The sequence below is a fragment of the Pygoscelis adeliae genome, unplaced genomic scaffold, assembly GCF_000699105.1.
Source record: "Pygoscelis adeliae isolate BGI_AS28 unplaced genomic scaffold, ASM69910v1 Scaffold7, whole genome shotgun sequence".
In the NCBI taxonomy this organism is placed as follows: domain Eukaryota; kingdom Metazoa; phylum Chordata; class Aves; order Sphenisciformes; family Spheniscidae; genus Pygoscelis; species Pygoscelis adeliae.
In genome coordinates this window covers 318,458-344,141 of record NW_008825268.1, presented here as the reverse complement: position 1 = coordinate 344,141, position 25,684 = coordinate 318,458, and the positions used below count along the sequence as shown (strand labels likewise).

At 40.4% G+C, this 25,684-nt stretch overlaps 1 protein-coding gene across 6 annotated transcripts in view; it reads right to left on the bottom strand.

The window, feature by feature from the left end:
* Positions 1-25,684, bottom strand: part of LRRFIP1 (leucine rich repeat (in FLII) interacting protein 1) — a 119,544-nt gene that overhangs the window by 33,250 nt on the left and 60,610 nt on the right. For 2 of the 6 annotated variants that reach the window (XM_009329632.1, XM_009329634.1), the window contains exons 4-13: positions 23,408-23,455; positions 21,751-21,795; positions 21,167-21,217; positions 17,510-17,542; positions 16,348-16,395; positions 13,131-13,187; positions 8,467-8,547; positions 7,169-7,213; positions 6,143-6,208; positions 2,442-2,519 (exon numbers count right to left, since the gene is read on the bottom strand). The exons of 1 other annotated variant lie outside the window; for it this stretch is intronic. In XM_009329632.1, the coding sequence (XP_009327907.1) occupies positions 2,442-2,519; positions 6,143-6,208; positions 7,169-7,213; positions 8,467-8,547; positions 13,131-13,187; positions 16,348-16,395; positions 17,510-17,542; positions 21,167-21,217; positions 21,751-21,795; positions 23,408-23,455 (552 nt within the window). The remainder of the gene's footprint in view (positions 1-2,441; positions 2,520-6,142; positions 6,209-7,168; positions 7,214-8,466; positions 8,548-13,130; positions 13,188-16,347; positions 16,396-17,509; positions 17,543-21,166; positions 21,218-21,750; positions 21,796-23,407; positions 23,456-25,684) is intronic. 3 more of the 6 variants (XM_009329630.1, XM_009329635.1, XM_009329631.1) reach the window with 2 other exon arrangements.

Genomic DNA, 25,684 nt, shown 5'->3' with positions numbered 1-25,684 from the left:
AACACCTTGAAACCTCTGTTAGTAAAAGGCAAGGCAAGTGATTCCTTACTGCGAGTTACAGGAAAAGGCATTGTCTGTTTAATACAGCAAAAAAAGGGAAAAAAAAAAAAATTAAATCACAAGGTGCTGCTGCATTGACCCCGTGCAGCAATTAGAACTTTTAAGAGCAAGGCCACCCTGTTAACGAGGCTTGTACTACCTTGCATTAGGAGAAGCAAAGCCCCTGCAGTAGTGCCTTTTAGAGCCACTACAGTGTTAACTCTCAGCTCTTCTTCAAGGCCACGGAAATAACGGAAGCTCTTCACACCCTGCAATAAACCACTAATTTTTAAAAAATAAATAAATAAAGTGCCTGTTGTCTCCTTGCAGAGCAGATTCGGCTTGGCACCTCTCCAGTGTCAGTGCTGACACAGCTAACCATCTCCAGGCACTTGCAGATAAACAGCGTGAAATGTAAGCAGAGAATTAAAAGACAAAAAATCCCCTATGCTTCCCAGGAGGGGCAAGCTGCATTTTGTGATGACCATAAGCAACTTGCACAAACGACTCGGACTGCATACAAAAAACACATAATGGAAACCAACATCAATGTATGGGTGCCCATTTCTTACACTTAAAGAACTTTAATGGAATCCCTGGTTATTCTGATTATTTTTTGCTTTGGGGATAATTGAAATTCAGTTTGCAAAGCCATTTAAGAAGTATTACTAATGTAAGATATATACTGCAAGAACTCATAGCTCAGGGACTCAGATTCAGTGACTAACTAAAATACTGATTTATTTATAGCTCACTGGCTACCATACGCTATCTGATGAAAGTCCTTTTTAAAAAAAAATAATTTTAGAAAGTGGATGTACCCTTGTGTTTAAGAAACACCAATACTTCAGAGCACATAGTTCTATTCTATCAGTTCCATTTTCTTTTGCTCCAGCCAGTTTATGCAGCTCTTTCTCACTTAGAAGGAGAGGGCTCGCGTGATGATCAAAAGGCTCGCCTATTCCCTGCCTGAGGACAAGAAGTAACCTTGCGTGGAGAGTTCAGGCACCTTTCACCACTAGGATGCAGACCTACTGCACATTTCTAACTGTGGGACAAAACACCCACAGCGCCCAAGTTTTCAAATTGCAGGCTACATTAGAAGGGGGAACCAGCATGACGGGGGACATCAGATACAAAGCAATTCCTTACTGCAGACTATGTGTGTTTACTGAAGAGGAACACTCCAAATAGTTCATATTACAGCTTACCGTATCGCATGCTGTGGTAGCTTTACTATCCAGATACTCCTTTTTAATTAATCCTTAAGGCAACATTTACAGCATTTAAGTTTCAGCTACTCAGCAAAGCAACAAAGGCAATAGGATGTTATGACTAGAGAAACACGTTGTGTGTGTTAATTTACAGTATCACCCTCCTCATCACTTTCTATCTTGGGGATGCGGTAGGTAATACGTGACAGGTCCCAGGAAAACTAGCACATTAAAACTTTACTAGGAGGAACGCTTCCATGAAGCAAAGCCACTTTACTGAAACTCAGTGCAACACTTCAAAACTCACTCTGCATGGAAGATTAATTTTGTTACAGACTAGTTTACTGTAAGCTGCACATTTCCTCTAAAAGACATGCTACTCCGCTCTGCTACTGTCACCATGCTATCAGGCATTGCTCTGAAATTAATCAGGAAAGATATTCGGAGTTATAAACAACTAGATGGAACAATCACAAAGAGAAAGCAGCAATATGCCACTGAAAAAATAGAAGACAATTACTTTATATCTGCAAAAAGCAGGGGAAAAAGTCTTGTCTTGGTCAACTACAGTCACGGGGGTTGGACAGGCCTTTAGCATTTGAGCCTTGCTCAGCCATGACTACTCAGGAATTCATGATGGCTAGACACGCTGGGTACGTGTAATCCTTCTAGCACTTCACCATGCTAAAGACTCTGCAGTGCCTAGTAATCTACAGTCCAACAAATATGTTCAAATCCAATCTCTGGATAGCCCTGCAGCCTTACAGCAACACAACACCAAAATACTGCTGAATAGAGAGAAACTAAACTACTTGAATGCTGCAGTAAGATTTTAGGGTCTCCTGATTTTAATAACGAAAGGAGATGCGGCACTAGCATCAACAACCCAGTCTTTTTCACAGTACCCTTGCCGATGTGCATTATGCCCAACCTAGAAAAAATTTAGCATCATCACGTGAGTCCAAAGTATACTTCTATTGTAAAACACGTGCATCTGCATAGAAATCACTTTGGTTTTGTAATTTCTCGTCTGTTTCACCCCTTCTTTGTCTTAAGCATTGCCCAGAAGGTCCAATTAATACCATAAGAAACTGTCTCACGAGGTACAGTGACCTCTTTGTACAAAAGAGACCTTGAAGAACAGAAAAATTAAACAGTTTAGGGACAAAGAAAAATAGAGGAGCTCACCACCGGACTGGCCCGAGCAGAGCTGGCTCTTGAGGATGCCCGAGATCCTGAACCAAGGTAGCAGCTGTACTCAGAAGGCTGCCGCAGGTAAACCAAGAATAGTAAGCAGAGAAAAGAGAAAAGCATTAGAATTGGGAAGGGAAGCGAGAGAGGATTTAGAGCATTACATCCGAGGTTAGTTACAAAAATGGTTACATGCAGCTGGACAAGGGAATAGCAGTGAAAGTCAGAGAACAGACACCCCAAGTGTTCATTTAAAAATTAAGGCAAGCAGTAATTCCAGTTGACGGACCAGGTACAGTTTTGATTCAATTCTTAGAATAACAGAATACTAATGATTTATTTATATATCTTAAGATACCAGTCACAAGTAAACAACTCTCAGTCTCTGTACAAAAGGCTCAATCCTACTACTCTTCAAGAGCTTCGAGGTTCTCTAGGGAGCCTTCTTCCCATGTTTCCAACATTGTGCACATATAAAAAGAATCCATGCTCCACAGGCCAAAGCAAGAAACATCCATCTATGTGGTGATTAAAGTAAAAACTGAGACCATCTCAGAAACTGAGTGTATCTCCTGCTTTTCCAGCACCTGCAGTCCTCATCTCCTGCCAAAGAAAGTATGTTAGTCCTTCTTAAAAGCAAACATCTAAGCAGTGATGCAGAACAGACAGGGCTGACTTGTTGCTGACAAGGACAAAGAATGTGTCTACGCTGTTTTATTTCCAGAGGTTATAATGCAGTGGAAGTAGAGGAGGGAAATGAAAGTTTAAAGCGTCAGGGAAACAAAACTAAAACTTATTCCGGAAATGTATTTTAGAATTATTCCCTCTATTTTCAGATTTCAGAGTAGCAGCTTCACACTCAATCTTGTATTTAGATGAACTTTATAGAAAGATACATAAGCATACATATAAGGGAGGTTTTGATACATTCAGAACAGAGATGAATTAAAGAAGTTTTTGAGGTTTACCGGACATGATATTTTTCCTATTGCTACCACCTGAAGGCAATTGTGAACATAGCCTTTGTAAAGAGGCATGTCAGTCCGTCATAATTTCACATGCAAAAGCTTGTACCGACACAAGGGCAGAGGCAGTTCAGGGACAGGAACTGCTCTTCTCAGCAGCTCAGACTATGCTGCTAATAACCTTCATGAGTTTATTTTATAGGCGCTTAAGACTGTTTCTCGGATACAAAACTACCGAAATATAAAGAATTATCCTACTTTTCAGATGCACGTACTCTGTCTTTTTTTTTAAGGCTTCTTCTGTCAGGTTACCTGGCCACTACAGGAATCCCCTGGACCCCTCAGCTACAGAGGCAGCCAAGTCTTCACCAAGCTATTGGAGGACTGTTTCAGCATCATTAACCACGCTAGCAAAGCGTCACAGTATTAAACGAAAATTAAGCTCACAGTACTAATTAAATGATAAGAGGGTAAGCTGGAAATAACCCCAGCTACAGTACAACCATAAGCTTAGTTACTAACCACAAAGAATTACGTTCCAAGGTACACAGCCCTTAGCAAGCCCTGAAGCAGCGCAGAATGTGACCAAGCCATGTCCTCAGACATCTTAACATGAAGCAACACTGGCTTCACACACCTGAACTACTGAGCTTCATTTCAGAGATGAGAATACACAAGATTTAGAACTGTGTTGAAAATACTTGTAAACTATGCACAATCACAGCCACTTCAATTCCTAAATTAAGACCAGAAAGCACTCTAGTAAATATTTAGATTTTGTTTTCTTATTAAGTAGTTCTAGCACAGAAGCCTTGCGCCATCACTGGCACTTTATGTTTAACATAACAAGGATGTAGAATAAACTTGAAACACATGACAAGGAAGTAGTATTAACTACTGATGAATCCCATATTAATGTCTCACAGGACCTATTTATTCCATAGTTGCTCCCTATGTATTGCAGGGCAGAAAATGGAAGCAAGTGCCACTTGTTTAGCTGAGACCAAACACAGCCAGTTTCAGGCTCGCCCCCTGCATTCACCTGTCCTCTGATCATCCAAAAACTGTCTTTGGGGATCGCTACCCAAATGGCACACCCTCTACATGTTAAAAGTGCTATGAGGTTCAGACACATTAAAATAACCACAGATAACTGTAACTGTGACAAGGCCATTCCCTTTGAGGCAAAAACCTCATATTTCAACTCTCTCATTACTGCAGGTGACCGTGCAACAGAAACTGGGAAGGCTGGGTTATACACAGGCTTCCAAATACCTGCGGCACAGGGTGGAGGAAGGGGAACAAGCACCAGCATTTTATTCAGTGTTCCCTGCTCAAGCCATTAACAGTGGCTGAAAGACTTGTAAACAGTGTTTGGGCTCAGAGCCTGCTGTAAATTGTTTCTCCCAAGAGTAGAAGTGTATCATCTGGACCTTTGAGAGACTTACCTCAAAAAGAATGACATCCCACACAAACAAAGGGCTACAACCAGCTCAGCGCAGCCTCAGTGGCAAAATTCACTGAATTACAGTTCAAATGGATAAGTATCAATGAATTTTCCAAGGCAGCCAAATGAAAATAAGGCACAAATGTGAAACAAAAAAGTAACCTGAAACTTAACGCTAGTAGCAGCAAGATGCACAGCCCAATTAGTGAATCAGTGTGATTGGAAGAGGATGCCATAGCCCTTTAAAGACTAACAAGTGCTTAGTAAGCATTCTTGAAAGTTTGTTTCCTTCTCCAACCTAATAAAATTGTAATTTTTAACATTAATTTAATGCCGATGCTTTGTCTTGAGGCTTTTTTCTTTTCAGGTCTTGGGTAGTGTTTTTTTGTTTGTTGGGGGTCGTTTTTGTTTCGTTGGTTGTTTTTTCTTGATAATCAGTGAAGGAGTTCAGAGGCAGAATAAGCACTGGGTCCACAGAGCAGAATTTAAAAATCAGAAAAGACTGGTTTATTTTTTCCAGGCAGATACAACAGCAGCAGCAGATGTACTGCCTGGCCCAAACACCCAACATGACACAGAGGCCCCATCTCAGAAGAGGTGAAGGCATTTTCTGCCTTCCAATCTGTAAATTGAGTCCTGCAGCCTCTCTTTTTTGAAAGGAAACAATTTATATTGTCATTCCTCATATTGTCTCTCCCCATAAATGACAGAGCCCTCCACTCACAGAAGCACGTATTTCAAAAGTGTTGTCACAAGTTGCCCGAGACATCACTACAGAATGTAAATCCAACAAACAAAACCAAGCAAGCCATACGTTCACAACAATCCTCTACTTCATGCTAGCAGGTAAGTGCTAATGGGGAAGTGATTTATTTGTTTATTTAAAAAAACCTGGTTTACTCTCAGTTCTCAAAAGAACAATTAAGTCTAGGGAGGGAAGGGACTTTATGTACTGTCTTTCCAAGGTGTTTTATCTGCAACCAAGTACAAGGCAGAGCTGAATTCCCCTCGCTGCAGGGGAGGCGAGTGCCAAGCGCTGGGCTCTGTCGGTACTAGCCAGAGCTGCTCTGCACGAGGCCAGGCGTTACAACAGCAGATAAATCACTACTTATTATTTCACAGAAGCTCACGGAAACGGTGCTCATGCTTTTGCCTACAGCAGCAGGCTATGAATCTCACACAGTCCATCTCAAACGTTCCCCAGCCCAGAAAAGGCTGTGTTCTGGTACACACGGGTTACTGGAGGACAGAGACAAGACAACAGGGAAATGAGGAAAACATCTTACAGCACGAGAACTAGAGGCACTATACCGACGACTCCCACTGTAAACGCTGTCATCATACACAGACGCCTACAATTAAAAGACAGAGTCAGAACAGGACTGGCAGACCTAGTTTCTTGATTTCAGTTTGGAGCATTACAAATTCACAAGGTGCAGCACAAAAGACATACGGGAATGAGCAGTATGTGCAAGGACAGGGACATCCCCTGTACACAACCACAAGCAACATGCAAGTGAAGATCTTACACAACCTGAAGTCAGTGAGCTGGGAAACTCTACAAGGCATGTGCAAAATCTGACATCTACCCCCCAGTCCATCACACAGTCATGCATTTCTAACTGTCCTCCCAGTCATCAATTCAACAGTTCATGTTGCCTTCCAACAAAACGGCTTCATCAATTCTTAAGGTGTTTTCTGGTGCTGGCAAAACATTGGGGGGGGGGAGGAAACCCTGCACTTACACCTGATGAGTTTCACTTACTAGCCAGTTTACCAAATTAATAAAAAAGGCAGAAGATGCATATTCTAAGACTCTGGCTCCAGTTTAGCATATAAATGTCTGGCTCAGGAAACACAGGAAACTACCTTTAAGCATTTAGAATAAAATTCAAGAGAAGCTGATTTTAAAGGTTAAACAAGAAGAGTGGAAATTGGCCACAAAAATTTTTTTAACGGAGTCTTGTTAGCTGTTACACAACCAGAAAGAATTGATGTTGCCTCTCTCTGGCCTGCTCCTGCACGTTGTAGCTAATACACCAAAATGATGACAACCATCTCCATCCAGAGAGAAGCCTGTGGCAGCATCACAACCCCAGGAGCAGTGGTTGTGCAGTTCCAATGGGAATAAAAGGAAGGATCAGCAAATCCCGGTCTGCACAAACAGCATCGCACACGTGCATTCAGATGGATCAAACACCAGAGTGTGAAATAAATGGACCCAACAGGAACTACAGAGGTAAGAGACAACATATGCATGGCTGAAGGTGGGTGGCTTCGGTACTTGTGTTTAGAGCATTAGTACAACAAACCCTGTAACTTCTGGCCGGCAGGGCATCGCTGTACAGCAAGGAGGGCTGAGGAAGACAAGCACAAAACTTTTTTGCATAGAAAATGAAACAAAAAAAAGGCGCCTACAGCAGAATTAACCATCCTGATAAGAGATTAAGATTATTAAACTACAACAGAAGGAAACCCAGTATAGAAAATATTAGTCATCTGCGCCATAAAAACATTAGATCTCAACTCCCAAAACTAAGAATACCAAGCAGACACATGCATTTCCTACAGGAAGGGAGGACATGACAGTATGCAAAAGCAAAACAGCGTAATTTAATTTTAGGTTGTTAAGTTGTTATTGTCTCACACACATTTGTGTGTAGCAGCCAGAAAGGGTGTTTCTCCTCACTTCAACCAAAGCCAGAAAAAGAACTACATACAAAGACAGAAGTGTTTTAAGATATACATTTTAAGTGTTTCACACAGCTGTAAGATCATCTTTTGTGTATTTTAAACAAAAATGCAGAGAAAATTCAAATAATTCAGGAAGATTATGAGTACTTAAGTCAGAGCACCGTAAAAAAAATGGCTTCGCTGTTAGTAACCATCATTCACAAGATGCAGCAATTAAGTTCAGAGAGCACATACTGTATCTGGCATAATTAGGTGCAAGAGATACTCCAGCAGTGGTCCCCAGCCCACAGCTTGCAGACTATGTGCTGCTGCAAGTCACCCTGCTCATCTGCAGTGCCCCCATCGCCAGCCACCCCAAGGCACCAGGCGATGTCCTCATGCTGCTGCCCATCGGGCAGGACAGGCTGTGGACCACTGCTGAAGCACTGCTTTGCTAGCGCCGGACTGGCTGAGCTCTGTCCACACGCAGAGGACAATCCAACCTCCTGAGTGATTTTGAAGCTTCAGCGATTTTCTTCTAGCAGTCTGTGAATTACTTGCTTGTAATTTCATTTTATGCAGACTGGATTGTCTTAAGCTTGCTAGACTGACACGGTCAGCAGAGAGTTGCCTCAAATAGAATAGAGAACTTCAGTTAATTAAGATTTCCCTTATTTTTCCAGAGGTCAAAAGCAAACAAAATAACTGTAGGAAAGGGAGGAGCAGCAAAGGAAAACTAATTGTGCTCGTTTTAAAACAGCTTTCCATTACTCACTCCAATCTTAAAAGGTCTGTTTTGGTTTTTTAAAGTTTTTACTAAAAAGAGCTACAGAGACTCTTGACAATTGGTCCAAACTCATTCCTAAGTACAAGAGGTTGTATTATCCAAATGCAGTCAGAACAAGTCCAGGCAAGGTAAAGCCAGAGGGTAACAGACCCAGTTTCCATTTTGGGAAGAAGGTTGAGATGTGGAAGCATAGCCGCTGTTGTGAAGACCCAGATCAGAGTAGTACGAAGCCTGCATTAATAACAAACAAAAAAACCCTCTTGATAACTGTTTCATAACATGAAGGGCTTTCTAAATTCCTTTAAATGGGAAGCAAAAAGTAAATTAGGTGATTACAAATAGCAAGGAGTCAAAGTGGTCACAGATGCAAAAAGAAGAGATAACTACATTAAGGAAACTGCATTAAAGATATGAGGATGTGTGAAAATTATGTGCCCTTTCCATTTGTAAGGTAGAGATTTTTTAAATAGACAAAAGGCCTTTCCTCTATCCCTACAGCATCTCATGCACAAAATACCTGTCTGGTTTATCATCCACTGAAAAGGCTTCAAACCCTCACATTCTCTCCTCCCTTCTCATTGCTATGACCCAACATGACAGTATACTACAAGGACATGTACAGGACTTGAAGAAGATGGAGCACATTTCCGAAAGCATGTATGCAGTTCATGTACCTAAGTTTCATGCCAGCTCTAGTTAAGCGAAGCTATATTTACCAACATACTTCCAGCTTCTGTAAAACAGAACAGACAACATCTGTTTTACAAGAGGCTGGAAATATTAGCTTCCAGGCTCAAACTCAGAATAAATGGCTGCATCACAGCTTCATACCTAAAAAAACAGGCTCCTGCTTCACAGGATTTATTTCTTTGCATGTGCAGTCCCACCACTGCAGACAGAGTGGATTGCCACTGCCCATCAAGCACTGGAAAAACATATTGGTCAGAGTAGGTCAGCTTCCTTCTGAATTCTTGAGGAGTTTATGCCCTGTAAGTTAAACCCACAAAAGATGCAGGAGAAGGTGTCAGGACAACTCTGCTGGGAGACAGAGGGCAAAGCCAGGGACCAAAAACTGCTGGGTGTGCCCATCAGGAAAAGTGAGCAGCCCAGTGTCCGACGTGGCAAGACTGAATGCAAAGAAAACTTTTACTGTAAGAAGTGAGACTGTCTAAATTAAACACCTTCTTTTATGCAACTTCCTACCTAGCATCTAGCCAACTTTGCACTTTTGGTTCACCTATTTGGTCTCCCCAAGAATGGGAAGATCTTAATTCAACGCCACCTTAAATACCAAAAGTACCAATAGTGACTGACAGACAACTCCAGTGGACTTAAAGTCACCCTTACCCTCCAGAATACTACCTTATTTATCTAGTGTGCTATACAACATCCCCATTCACTCCCCCCAGCAGCTGTATTGGAGTGTAGGATGCCAGCTCAGCTCTTCTGCTGTTGTGTATTATCTGTGAGAATTTCCGCTGCACATACACTTCAATGCAAAGCTGGCACACAGGGCTTGCCAGGGTGCAGGAAGGCTGACAGCGGTACGATATTTATAATACTGAGTGGAACTCAGTATCTCGGCTTCCCAAAAGCTTTAGGAGCATGCAACAATATATTATGAACAACTTAAGTTGTTATAAACAGCTGTTTTTAACACGGAGGGATATTTAAATTTGCAAATCAAGGTCTGTTTTCAATGCAGATTGGAAATCCATATATAAGACATTATGCATCTCACGGAGCCAAAGGAATCAAGAAGAATACAGGCATACTAGGAAGACTTTGTATTTTCCTTATTTTCAGAAAAATGGCAGTCTAAAAGCACATCTAAAATGTGGTAAAATAGTTACTTTGCCGTGCCAGGGAGAGATGCAGCCCCAAGCCAAGCGGGAAGGGTATAAAGCCACACCAGGAAGGCATGCTTACGAGCGAGCACAGGCTGCTGCAGGCAGCACGGAGGAGCGAGGGAGGAAACACTAGCTCCCTGCATCCCCACCCTCGTGAAATGACTTCTGTGCTCGCTCAGTCTCCTGTAACTAGCCCTGCAACAATACATGAGTTGCAAAGGCTTTTTCAAAGCCTCCTAGGCACTGTTTAGATTCCTTGTTTTCCCATGGGCGCGTGCACGCTGGTGGGAATGTTTTTTCTGAAAGAGTTCCACACCTCTACCTTCTTCGCTATACTCCAGAGCTCTCCTTTTACAGCTGTTCTCTAACATCCTGCTTCTCCAGTCATTTCTTTCAGGGGTCTAGACAACCAAAATACTCTGCTTTTAGTCAGCAATTACTCAGCTTTCTTACAAGCCCTAACTAATCCTTGAATCATCACTATAAATTATGTAGGTGTTAACTCCATTTACAAATGAGGGAGATCTGTGGCAAACTAAGGAAACTTGTTTGTTCTTGACACTGGACTTCTGTCACTGCAGGCAAATGGATCTGTGGATAAGACACAACACCCACAGGTATATACTGAGGATAAATCATTGTCCAGCCTCAAAAATTTAGATCCCTTTCTGCCTCATTCTTGTGGGTTTTTTTCCTTGCCTTTATTTTAACAAAGGCAGACAAAAGCTCAGAGCCTGTTGATCTTTATGCTATCAAGACTGCTAAAGAAATTTAGTGGTATGCAGACTAAAGCTCTATGTTTAGGGGGAAAATAAACTACTTTAAAACCTCATGCCTGTAAAATAAGACTTTCACTGAAAAGAAATCCGAATAAACTGAATTGAGCTTAATTATTAACTCCATTGTGTGTATGTGGGTCACAGTGTTCCCTTCTGTTCCAGCACAAGTGTTTTGTGTCAATTATAGGAATTCATTGTCCTGCTTTGTTAAATATTGGGGTTTTTGCAAATTATTTAAAGGTATTGTCTCAAGCAGAGCCTATTACCTAGTGAGGAGGAAGTTCCAGAGCTTGCTTTTGTTCCCACCTAAGGAGTTTGTAATCTGCACGTGGACTAGGCACATGGCATTGTTTATTTTTAAGGAATCAACCTGTGATATTGCAAGTACAGTGTACAAAGGCTGATCTCCATGCAGACATCACTCCATTTTGTGACTTAAAATTGGACACCTATTTTGGAAAAAACTATTTTATCAGCAGACTCATCACTTCCTCCCTCCCTGACCTGATGAACTCTGCCTCTTTCTTTTTTGTTGTTGCTTTGGCAATCTTTACAGTTAGGTTTGGGGTTTTTACAGAGAATATTCCTAAAGGTGAATGCCAGCCGGACTGGCATCAACTGGTTTTGGAGTTTCAGCTATTCCAAGTCACCTCCAAACTCTCATCCCCATTCTAAATGACGATTAATCTGAATGACGCTTAGTAATGAAAACAGCAAGGAACTAATGATGTTGCCGTAATTATGCTCTACATACACTAAACCTCCATGCTACAAACCCTAATACCAAGAGGATTTTAAATTATTTAAATGGAAACCAAACTACTTCTTTTCCCTGGATGACTTTCTTACAGATATTTTGCTTTTCCTGCAGTACTTGGAGCTCTGGATTATGTCATTAAAGAATAAGAACATCATTTGTCAGAAGTACTACATAAAAAAGTTCCTTGAACTTGTCAAGCAGTTCAGCAAGAGTGCCAACAACAGGACATAATGTTTTCTTAACAGTTTAAGCAACAGTATTTCATTTTCTCTTATCCACATATACAAGCTAAATGCATAAAACCATATGGAAGCAACAATTAAAAATGGACATGAAATATAAGGCCCCATTTCACTATTTATACAAGCGCCTGCTTAACTTCATGCTTACAAAGTAACTCACTGAAGTCTATCTCACATTTAGCATGTATTGATCAAACACTTAGCTAAACGGAGTCTTAAAAGTAGTTTATTTTTCCCCTAAACATAGAGCTTTAGTCTGCATACCACTAAATTTCTTTAGCAGTCTTGATAGCATAAAGATCAACAGGCTCTGAGCTTTTGTCTGCCTTTGTTAAAATAAAGGCAAGGAAAAAAACCCCAAACAGTTCCCCTCCCTGCCGCACAAAGAGGCTCTGCTTGAGACAATACCTTTAAATAATTTGCAAAAATCCCAATATTTAACAAAGCAAGACAGTTAATTCTTATAATTGACACAAAACACTTGTGCTGGAACAGAAGGGAACACTGTGACCCACATACACACAATGGAGTTAATAATTAAGCTTTTTTTGACAAGAATATTTCTAGAAATAAAGTTACATCAATGGTAAGTAGCTAAGTAGTAACACTTGCACTGGCTGTTTACCTCTGTGGGAGTTTCCAGAAACCCTAGGGTACAGTTTATAAAGGAAAAAAAAGCATTTAGTTAAGCAAACTTCAAATAAACAACATACGTTTGGGGAAAATTCAAAATCCAAAGTCCGTTTTACATATGCAAATCTCAAGACACAGATTAAATTCTAGGTGAAGCTTGGGAGTTTCAGTGTTAGAGCATGATGTGAACACATTGCATAGGCTGGAAAACAATCGTTCTGTTGTCCAGCACATGGAAATCCTCCATGCTAGGTGCCGCCAAACTATTTCTTGTCACGATTTAACTTTTACCCAATTTTGTTTACAAGTTAAGCAGTTTTGGCTTCCAAGTTCTACTTGTACCAAATTTGGAGACTTCCCTTCCCACTCATGGCCTAATTTTATTTTTTTTTGACAGCTTATTGCTGCACCTCCACATCTGACAAACTGCAAAACCCACAATGTGCAAGACAGGAAAAACCTGCTTTACCACAGAAAAGAATTTGCTAATTAGCTTTAATCCCATTAAATAGAGCAATAGATTTTATAGCAATATAAATCATCTACTAACCCTGCTAGATTTTCTACTCTGGGATGATCCATACACGTCTTCCTCATAACCATTGGTCTGTTATGGAAGGAAAGGAAAAAGAAAAAAAAGGAGAGAAAAAAAATTGATGCAGACCCAAAAGGGAATTTTTAGAAAAGTCATCACTTATGAAAAACAAAGGCAGAGACAGAACTTTTCAAAGATACACCAGTTGCAGGAGAAGTGCAGGATTAGGTCATGATTTCAAACATGAAGAAATGAACATTTATGTGTCTGTCAGTACCTGTATACCAGCCAAAAATGTCAAGGATACTCCTGCTTGCCTTTTTTGACCCCTTTTTCCTTTTTTTTTTTTCTTGTTAAGAAACACTTTTGCTTCCCCTATTATTACTGCATTATAGCATCTGTCTCTTCAAACGCTCTGTGAAGGGCACACCAGACAAGAAGGGGACACTAGGGATGAGAGACTACAATAGAAGAAATTTATCACTCCAGTTGCTTATACCTCTGGCAGCTAATCATATAAAAAGCAGCAAATTGTAGCAAAAGAATTAATTCTAAGTTGATATTTGAGAAATTCAGTTTAGTACACATGCAATGCTGTATGAAAGCTCTTCTTTTTACCTTTCCCCAGTTACATCAAAATTAAACTCAGACAGTGACCAAGTGCCACATCCCAGTATTTTGTGTGCAGGCCAAAGACTACTAAGAGGTATCAGTCAGTTCAGCTGTCCTCCGTCATGCTCAATAGCCTGCCTTGTTGTCATTAAGATGTTTTCTCTCAAAGGAGAAAAAACAAACAGGCTCAGAACGAGCATTTCACAAGCAGGGTGAGATGCTTCAAGTCCCTACGGCAGCAGGGTCAGGAATAAAATAAAACTATTGCTACAATGCAGTTTTTAGTCTGGAAACATGATGTTGAAGAAAAGAGGATAGACCCAAAAGCCACCTCAATTGATACCATTAGAAGCTCAGATTTCTCAAGCAATTCACTATTCTGGCATCACTTCACAACGAGGCCTGGTTTAACATCGAAAATGAGGAAGCACTCTGTGTGTTTGGGGTGGGTTTTTTTAGTGGCAATTTAATTAGAATTTCTATTCAAATTAAGTTTTGAAGTCCAAGTTTTAATACATTCCCAAAATGAAAATCCACTAAACCAAATCTGAATCAATTTCCAAGCAAAATATTTATCATACTATACAGTGGCTTCCATGAAAAATTAAACAAATTAACTTGGAAACCAGTTTAGACCCAAGCTGGTAAAGCAACTTCTGGGAAAAGCTTAGATTCGCTACTGAAATGCAATATTATCACCACAATGAAGGGCCAACATCCAGTTTCTTTTTTCAAGAAGAACAGATTTGAAATATTGCTATAGCCTTCTCACACAGCTTGGCTTCTTTCCAGTTTTTACTATTTTTTTTTTCCAGGCTCCTTGAATTTCTCTAACACTTTCCTGAAGAATGATTAAAATGAATCTTCAACAACTGAAGCCTCAACAGCTGCAGCCTCAACAGCACTGTGCAGACCAACTACCTCCACTGCCCCTTTCATTAGTACACTGAGGAATTAAGTTTGCCTTTTTTCAGCAATGTAATATTGACCAAATGTAACCTCAGATCATTATCTGAACCATTCCTATGCAAAATTCCTTACTTTGCAATAGTGTATTTCATTTTTCCCCACATGTGGCATTCCTTATTTTTTACTATTACTCAGTTTTGGCAAGTTGTCTCCTATTCATCATCAGTATTTTTATTCTAACCTCGCGTGAAGCCACCTTCATTCCCTGTACTTAGACAGCTAGGCAAACTGTAGCTCCCGTAGAACTTTTTCCCTTTAAAAACAGATGATGCTGTCTTAGATGGGAATAGACCAGATGAGATCCTTTCCAGCTGTCTCGTTGTCTAACAGAGTTATTTTTTAACTAACTGGGCATTTCTTTTACAAGAACCAGATCTTGCCCAAGGTTTCACTTAATGTCATGTAGAAACATGCCAAGAGCCTTATAGTCAAGTTATAGTCACATCTAATGCTTTTCCTTTATGCCCTGAAATAATTACTCTGCTTAAGGAAATTAAGTTGAATTGACATGATTAATTTTCCACAAATCCAGGTTAACTGTTTTTCACCTTATATTTGAGGCACTTCTAAACACATTTAATTTGCCCTGTACCTTTCAGATTTCAAACTGAAGCCACATAGCTCAGGTCATTTCCCTTGTCACTATGACCCATCCTCTCCAGAGACTTCTCCAGCGCGTATTTTTGAAGGCAAATACTCCAGACAGCTCCTGAAGAGCAGGGTCAATTTTATCAGACCTTGCTGACCTTTGTTCTACGCTACGTTAACACGCTAAGCATCCGATCATAAACTTCATGAAAACCATAACAAATAAAATTGCATACTGGGGAGGCTGAAATACTCAGATTTTACATGTTCTCCCTTCATAACTATGTATGCAATTGACCCTATTCTTTTCTGTGTTTTCCTCTTGCTTTTAACAGACGCAGAAAACTCTCATTTCCATTATGTCCATTTATACTTGTAACACCTTTTACCTTAGACTGTGGCTAATACTGCTCCTTCAGTCTTCTTTCTCAATCCCACATCCAACTTCCACTTCTCAGAAAGTTCTCTACCGATTTCCAACGTACTGAAGAACCCCAACCCAGCCTGGCAACCTCTTTCTGTGATGAGTAGCCTTTCCTCCACAGCAGCGGCGGGCCACTCTGCCTGCCCTTGCATACTCCTTCACTCCCTGGAATTGCTCCCCATGAGATTCAGCTAAAATCCTGACTGTGTGAAAGCACGTTATTCTTCACCTTCAATCCAGGTTTGGCTTTGCAGTGCTCTAAGTAGTGCCCTATTTGTACAGCTGCTAGTAAGGCATTGATACTACGCAGAACTACCTTTATGAAAAGATGTAGCCTTTACTACATACATATTCTATCAATATCACCTATTTCTGTGTAATGTTAAAGCTCAAGTTAGGTTTTGAGTTTTTCAAGATGCTTTTTATGTACAACACCAACGTGTTTGGATTATACCACATTTTGCAGATGAAGTGATGCTCAGTATTCTTGCAGACCCAACAAGTCCTGATAGTTACACTGTATCCTTGACATTAGGCTGGTGAGCTCTTGCAGCCAACATACTTGCACATATTCTCTTGTCCTCTCACAATGGTTTTGTATGCAAAAGCCTCTTTGAGACAGTTACTCAAGATACATACTGCTTTGGAGTAGTTCTTCTTTTTGGTCCTCTCATTCTCTAATCCAGCCTGCAGTGAGATTAAGAATGCAGGATGAAAAGATCAATGAGTTTATGTGCACTCGTCCATAGCCAGGCATGCATATCAACATGCAAAAGCATCAGTCCAATTTTCCTCCAGCTCTACACAACATGGCTCAGCAAGCACACATGAAAAAAATCAAATCTCAAAGTCAAATGACCGGTTATTAAAGAATATTGTTAAAAGTGATGATAGCACTGTTAAATTTAGTAGCCACAGTTAAAAATCAGTCACGCTTGCTGGGTTAAGTCAATTAAAAGAGCTACCAGCTGTCTATACTTACTACATCAATACGTCCATGCAAAATCCAAATGTGTTTGAACCATTTCTGTATATAGGTCACTCACAAATAGATACATTGCAATTCTAATTTGAAATAGCGCAGGGCGCGAAGGAGAGTGAAAAAGCTAGAGAGTCTATAAAACTGCTCTCCGCAGTTTGCTTTCTGCAGAAACTGAGACACCTCTATTTCAACACAGTGCTGCCTCAAGACAGCACCACTAACAGTACGAGGAAATTTTTTAAACTGAGCTTAAAGTCCCAATCCTCATTCTCCCTCCCGTGCCCTTTCTGTTCTTCCAAGAGTCAGCTTTATCTCAACGTGTTTAATGCAAATACCTGCTCTCGTCTTATTATTACCTACAGAGTTTGGTTTTATCTTCCAAGCAAAGGTAACAGCTCGATACACAAGCTGCAGCTTTGGTAGGCAGTGTATTTGTCCTGTCACCTTTGCTAGATATATTCAGAGTGAGTTTGTGAGAGTTTCCAGATTTATGCTGAAATAAGACCAGATGTACCTGGTCAAATGATGGACAGAATGTAATAGAGAAAGTCTGTTAGGGGAAATAAAAGCTATTCTGCTCTGTCCTATGGTAACTACTGAACTAGACCTAGTTTAGATCTCTCTAATCATTCAGCACTTTTCATCTGAACCGCGTCAGAGTAGTAGGCGAGGGAAGTAGCATCTTTACATCACAGACCACGAACTGCCTCAGGATCATTTTAGATTGTCCCTTATCTCAGATCAGCTACCACAATTGATGTTAGTTTCTTCTTCATGATTAGTTTTTAACACACACTGCAACTTGCAGACTATTCTCACCACTGGGTAGGTGCTGGCATATTCCAAATGAGACTGTAAAGGCATGAGAGGAAAGAAAAATCAGAATACAAAGGGAAACACTAAAGCAAGTTATGGCAATCAAAAGAATCCCCCAAAACAAAAACAAACAAACAAACCACAAAACAAACAAACAAACCAACCACAGGCACAGAGATGTAAAACCCAACTAAAGAACTTTGATAATGCGGGACTTCTTGCACAAAGGCAGAAGTCAGGAATTTTGGAGCAAACAAAACAAGGAAAATGCACAAACTCTGTCATGAGTGATTAATAACACAACAATATTTCATGCTGGATGGTCTCAGATTAGAGACAGCCAGCTGAGAAGTGGGAGAACAAGGACACTCGCAGTAGAAAAGAGACTGAAGAGAGGCTCGAGTGTCTCAACAAACGCAGGATGATGTTACTGAGCTTCCCTAGGAAAAACTGTGTGATAAAGAATCAAGCTTGCAGAACTTGAAACAAGAGAGGCAGGACACTGTGATGGGTTCAGGATGAGCCACAGAAAAGGTAAATATGCCCCTTCATCGCAGCTGAAGGTCTGCCTGCAGGAGGCAGCGATATAATCAAGCTAGCATTATATCAACACACTATGCAACTGTTTACAGTATAGTCACAGCTGTGGAGCTTAAATTTGCTAGCCTGGTCTAATCAACATCTCAGGTGGTTTTGCAGTCCATGTTGATGGTTGGTCTGCCAGAAGCATCCAGGCCAGCTCCTGAAAAGCTAGCTCAGCAGATCTCTGGTGCCTGCAGTTCAGACACCCACTTAGAAAATATTCCAGGAGAAAATCCAGAGAAAAACCCACACAGATTAGGAGGGTGGTAAAGTTTTAGGTAGAAATAAATTTCTGATATTGGCTTATTTCATTGAAAACTTCCTGTACAGAAAAGAAACATAGCTTCAAAAAGCAACCTGTAACACCATCAGCCCCTCACAGTGCAATGAGTCCAAGTGCCAAAGATGCAAGATCAATTTTCAGAAAATGGAAGTCTTGTAGACCAGTTAAAATAGCATCCTGCAACTACGGAAGGAGCCTTCAAATATCCAAGAAAAGAAGGACATTCAGAATTCTCCAACTAGTTTTATAAACCCTTTGTGGACACAAGGCAATAGTTTTTGGTGCTTTCTTCACACTAAAATAGCTGAGAAGCCAAACTGAACTCTAGTCCTCAGAGATAATTTTTTAGGTTGGTTGTGGTTTGGTTTTTTTACTTTGTTGTTTTGAAGACATGCACAGCAAGAACCAAACCTTCACAAATAGCCAGAGAGAGATGTGGTCGAACTATTAAAAGCATCTCCTGTAAACCCACACTAGGAAAATGATCAATGTATGTTGTATCAATTCATTGTGAACAAAACAACTAAAAGATGTGTAAGGGTAAATTTCAGTTCAGAGTAGCAAACATTTACTTTCTTCTGTAATCCCAGGGACACCTGGATCAGGGAAGGAAGCTCTGTCAAAACTCTTTTCCTGTGCATGCCCAGGTGTCAGCTTGCATAAGAATATTCACCAAATGCTACTTTACGAGGACAGGGGGAGTCTGTGCAACATCACTAGAAATACCATGGTGAAAAGTTTCAACTAGATCCTTCTGTCAGAAAAGGACATTCTTTGCACAAGTCTTAGGTATTTATGGGCCATCCCGTGAACCAGCTGGAGACCGCTGTGAACCAGCTGGAAACCGCTGTTCACCAAACCAGCAGTGGTTATCCCAGCCTGAAGGCATGCTGGCAGCCCAGAGACTGGCTGCTCCGGGAAAAAAAAAGGTCAGAAAAGCTTCTTCTCAAGGGATGGTGGGGAAACAGAATGCAAGGCTTCTGCTGTTTAAATATATAACAATAAAACGCAGGCTCGTATTACAAAAACACATCAAAAGGAATCAGTAGTGCACTTCCATGAACAAAAGGTGTTTCACATGAACAGGGCTCCCACTATAAATACAGCGCCAGTGTACTCGCATCTTGCCATATCAAGGGACACACAATTACAGCCATGGTGAAACAACCGATTTGTATCATAATCACCTTCTAAATAGAAAGAATTGACATTTCAACTGATCTAGAGATTTTTCCTCTCCAAAAAACACTTTCATAAACGTGTCCAGATTTAACTCTGAGTAAAATAGATATCGGTTTTCATGTTCAGCTGTGAAGATAAGCTTTTCTCTGTTGAATCTTTGGAGTTGAAGGCATCTTCTAGCTTGGAAAAACAACTAAGTTTGCAATCTTGAAGATTTTAACAGCATTTCATAAGTAGTAATAAGGATTCCACTAAAAAGGGAACAAGGCAACACTTAATTTTAAGTACATCTTATGCTATCTTACAGTGAACTCCATCAGGAATCATTGAGCAGGCTCTGCAGTAGCAATCCCCCCCCCTCCATCTTCCAGAACTCTTCTAGAGGTATATGAGGTGTATCACTCAATCCTGTTCTTTGGGGGACACTTTGCCAGGAAAAAAGGGTAGTTCTAGCCTAGATTATTAGCAAGTTTTTTAAGGAGAAAAAAAAATAATTTTATGACAGGAATTCTCCAAAGAAGCAAGAAATCAAGGATTACAAATAAAGATCTTGCTATGAATGATACAGGTCTTGCTTGTTCTACCAAAATACAACTGATTGTCCAGCTTAACCACATAACTAGCCCTACTGATAAGTTGGGAACAACATTAGTAGAACAAATTTTTCCTCAAACACAACTGTTTTGGATACAAATGACTCCATAACATAAACTAGTCGCAGCTGATTCAAGTTCAGGACTGCCAAGAGCTTCCTCCATAGTGCTGTTATGGATTGTTTCAGTTTTGCAGTTAGCTGAATGCTTCTCCATAGGTCTCAAAAGCAGTGAGCTCTGATCGTCTTCCGAAGACTATCAACACGTGCTGAGACAACAGCATTAGCCGTTCACAACTACTAAATTGCTTAAACTGTCTTCACAGTTACAAGAGCTGATTAAGTCTATGCTAGAACGGAGTTCAGATTTGTACACGTGTACTATCTGGAAAAATACTATATGGATATTTTGAGGAAAAAAACTGTTTAAACTTTTCCTACAAATGACTGCTGGTGCACTACAGCACTCCGTGCTCTACTAATCCCTCTCTCCACAAAACTCAAGCCTGCAGATGTATTTCAAATCTCTCTAAAGCAGTTTTGAGGAGAGTGTTCACCTGCTATTCCAAAGTGCTTAAGACTTATTCCCACTAATAATTTGCTTTTTGGTTACCTGAGCTAATAAATATTGATCATGGATTAAGCTAGCACTTTCTCTTCCCAAATTCTCAGTAACAGTAATGAAACAGGGGAGCTTACAAGGTGCATACAAGAAATAGCTGATAAACCAATGTTTTGCAACAGTAACAATGAACAGCATTTACCAGAAAGGTGTCTATAGAGTCGCATGCTCTGCTGGTGTTCTTGCACAGTGCATACAAATCTGACAATTCCCCTGGTTGAAAGAATTATTGACCTACACATACTCAGGAAAAAAAAAACCTATATGCCTTGAACATGGTACATGTCAAGACCTTGGAAGGATGGTATTATCAGAGTACTATAACCAGTCTGGTGGTACAAAGTAGACAGCAACATCAGTACACACACATGCACACTTAAAATTGTACAATTTACCAACCCTCAGGCTTCCACGGCTACCCACTGACATGCGCTCATCTTCATCCGAAGCCTATCAAAAGAAAGTATAAAGACAAGAAAACAATGAAAAATACCACAAGTAACAGGCAGTGAGGTAAATGCTGATGGCTTTGATATGGAACAGAAGAAGAGACATACAAAATAAATGTCTTTAAAAAAGAATCACATTAAAACTATAAGCAGAAAGTAAATGAAATCATACCCTGCCCAAGAAAACACTGTCAAGCATTTTACTACAGGATGAATGACAAGCTTGCTCGGGTGTTCCCTGCTCTATGCTCTTGGCCCACAGTCTGAATAAACGAACATTAAACACTCCAAGCAGGTTATTTACCCCCCTTCCACCTCCTGCCCCCCTTTATTCTAGCACATTTGCAAAAGCTCCATGGAGTGACTGGGGAGAGGGCAGAGAAGTCAGAAAGTGGCTTTGGGGTTTTCACTTGCCTGGGGTGGTGGGAGACCGTTTTGTTTTTTCCTTTAAAAAGGAACTGCCTTCCTTATAGATGTCTGTTTTCTTAATCTGAAGTGTCTAGCCATAAAGACAAAGCAAAAGTAGGTACTAACCGAGGCATTTCTTCGGGCTCTACGGGAATAACGCTCACTGTCTTCCTATCAAGGCAGCAGAGAAAAAGAAAGAGCGAGTGTTGAAGTACAGACACACCAACAGAGCACTTTCAGAAAGACACAGTGAAACCAGTAGTGTTTAGGAGTCAGTAAGGCTAAACCAAATAACGGAAGGTGACACCTTGTCAAGTCAGAAAAACCCTTTTCCCTCTCATTTGTGACCCCAACTTTCCTGCCCTCTGTTTTATTCTGCTACACACTGTCATTACTTTTACAGAAAACTCTACACAGTGACATCTTTATTTGTATCTCAAAAAAATGTTACAAGTGCATCTCTCTGCATCTGGGAATTAGTATACTTACAGTGCTTTTGTAATTAAGCTTTCCAGTTTGCAGTCCTTCAAAAGAAATCTCAAAAATCTTCTATTTGAAATAACGTGGCAGGGCAATGGTCTCTCTCTAGTGAGTATCCCAGAGGGACACAGCCTGGCCCCTTCTTCCAGACCAAAAGCACCTGTGCTCTGCTTACAGCCTCTGCGACACACAGCACCACTGTCTTTTGCAGGCCAAAGTCTGCGTTAACGCTGGAAATGCTGTAGGACGTATTACATTTCAACAAACTGATTTTACATGGAATTTAGAAACAGTGATGGAAAACAGGAAAAAAAGTTTCAACATCATAGTTAATGGTTCTCACAGGTGAACTGATTTCTAAGCAAGGGAATTGCGAGTAAGGTGGAGCTAAGCTCACCAAGCAAGGATTTGAAGAGACTTAATGGCTTATCCATGAGATTGGAGCATCTTGGGTGGATGGTTGGTCCATATGGCAGCAGGCTTTCAAGAAGGCATAGAGCAAACCAGCATTTATACCAACTAATTATCAAGGGTCAAGGAAGTCAGGGAGTTTGAAACATTATCTTCCACACTGGAAGTCAGCTGTTCGGTTTTGCCTTTTTCAGTGTGCGCTACTCAGCTTGTAGGGCAAGGCCACAAACAACAGTCTACATCTGGCATCACTGGTAAGTTTATGAAATCACTTATGTTTGAAAAACATTTGAAGCCAATGTCTTCCAGCCTTTTAGCAACTTCTTCATCTTATATTATGGGTGTTAAAACAGTCAGATGTTGCTAATGGCCAAGTCAATATCTGGTCTCAACTCCACTGACTTAGCAAACAGTAAAATCCAGGACATTGCATTATCGGAAAAAGCAAGCATTGCCATAGTAGCAGTAGTAATGCACCTGAACAGTGCCCCTGGACTAGTAAGTACAAAGGTAACTGAAGAAGCATGTATAAAACTTGCCCAAAATTTAACTGAAGACAGATTTGAGAAGACTCAAATTGTAACAAAATCCACAAGAAGTAAAATGAGTACATATATTCCTTGTATCACAAGTGGCTTTAACGGGTCTATATGCTAAGCTAATCTTGAAGTGATAGGGTGGAGACACAGGTGGCTCTAACCAAACCCTTGCCAGTTTTAAGCTGATCATAAGCCACATTTCAGGTATTTATGTAGACTGCAAGAATCCTTGTGATGAGTGGAATTCACGTTTCCAATACATGAAAATATCTACTTTGTGGGACTTCAAACTCTATGAACTATACAAAACTTCAACACGTAAAAGTTGTTTAGCTACGTTGATCAAGGCCTACCATCCATTGCTCGATGTCTCCCCATTTAGTATCCAGACCATAATATTTCTATAGACAGAAAAGGGAAAAAAACAGAATTTAGATGAGAAAGGCAAACACAGAACATTTAGACATGCATTGCCATGTTTCGGCCGAGCCACACAGATACACACACACACAAACATGCTGGGGAAAAGCTGCGCCAAGTGCCACCAGAGCCCTCTGCAGCACGTGCCCAGGAAAAGCTGCCCAGCAAGGGGAAAGAGGTGTTTGGGGTACGGCCAGGGTACTCGACAGCTTCTTCTTTCTCAGCAGTGCAAAAAAACAGTGCTGTGGGGACAGGAGCAAGGAGCGTAATGAGTCTTGAATTCCTGACCTATTTAAGTCAAGTCTCATTACAAAGGATCCAAAACCAGAACACTTTCAGGATGAAAAATGCTGTCAAATCATGTTTACCGTATAGATTTGTCAAACCAGGAAGACAAGTTGAATACAATGCAATGAGTATCTGTGCATTCTTATTCACTGTATTCAGAATTCCCCAGAGCTCCTTTTCAGAACTTTTTGCCTACACAACCGTCTTGACAGTGGTGGTATCACCAACAAGGATAAAAGGGACATGCTTCACCAACGCAGGCAAGACTGGAAAGCTCTCTGCGTTTCAGTACCAAATGCCATGCACTTTCTCAGTAGACTGTCTCTTCTGAACTGTTTGTCAGTTCATAATTTTGTTGCACAACATTGGGAACTTCCCAGTGAACTTGCATTTCCACCAGACAGCAAATTGTTCAAAGATCCACAAGTTTAGCAGGACTTTTCTTCCTCCCCATACACACGCTTCAAATCTAGTCTCAGGAAGTTTGCATTTATAATCGTGACCATAACATTCCTGTGTGAAGAAAAATCACCAGCCTAAAGCACAGTAATCAGCAAATGGAAATCCTGCTTAAGGAAGCATAATATGTATTTTAGAAAAATTTAGATTATGTGCTTTGAGGTTCATGTATTTGTGGGGAAAAAACCAAGCCTGTAATTGCCAGCTTTCCTAGAGGCTTGAGAAGGCAGGAGTATCAACAGCCAAAACCTTAGATAATGATCAAAAAATCAGAAACCTGTTTTGTATTATACTCTATATTTAGCACTCACTCAATGGTATTAATGTAATTTTACTTTCACCCTTAAAAACCTCATTCACTATTTATTAATAAACTAGAATGAACAGCTGCCTGTTCTTTGATACCGTATCAATTTATTCCCACTTCAGAGTTCCTCCTCATTAAAAAACAAAATTATTTTCATGTTAAGGTCATCTTCATTTTCATCTTAACAGCTCTGGAGAGAAGAAAGTCTGTTATGAAGTAGAATAGGCAGCAGGGTGCTCAATTACACATCCTGGATAGCCCAAACTGTACAAGGATCTTTAAATGCTGTCAGTTTGGGGGTCAAATTGGGAAAAGGCAGGAGCTCACAGCAATCCCATTTATTAGGAAGAATATTAGAAAATAAGTTTTTAGGCCAGTAATTTGAAAACAGGAAATAAATTCACTGCTTTGCAGATTTAAATAGCATGCAAACATCTCTCTGGAACAAGGAAAAGAGGTAATGCTTCAACAAGCTCTTTAACCACATCCCTATGAGAACAGGGAAGTATTCCCCTCTGCCTTCCTGCAAAGCATCTCAGTGTGTGCTCAAATACCTCTAATACCCCTATACAATGCCTAGCCAAATTGCACACAAGTGAAATTTCTCCCTTAAACTACATAAAATTAGAGTGCAGGACATGAACCATTGTTTCTTCAAGCATTACACACTTCCTCACAAGTGCTCAGACTAGTTACTTCCAGGCAGAAGCACAACACATACAACAGCCTGTTATAAAATTAAGTTTTATGTACATCACATCCTGAAAACTACCCCTGAAAATTATATGAACTCCAGCTGGTCAGGATTGTGTACATGATCAGAACCTACAGATTATATGCTTTGTAATAAATCAGGTCAAGTAAAGCCTTATTAGAGGCTTTCCCCCCCCAAGAGATGTATAACGTTTTCTAACACAGAAATCAATTTAAAAAAAACAACACTATAAAAATTGAGAATCCTCTCTCACACATAGGAAGGATCCATAAACATGCTAATAATTTTTGTAAGGTCTGCTGCTTCCTTTTCCTGCCCTCTGTTCTCCTTACTTTCTGACATAGGCTTATGAATTCAGTTTTGCAAAAGGGAGGTAAGGAAATACCCCTTAAAAGATTTGTTACATCACAAGTTAAGTTCCACTTACAGTCTTTTCCTCCA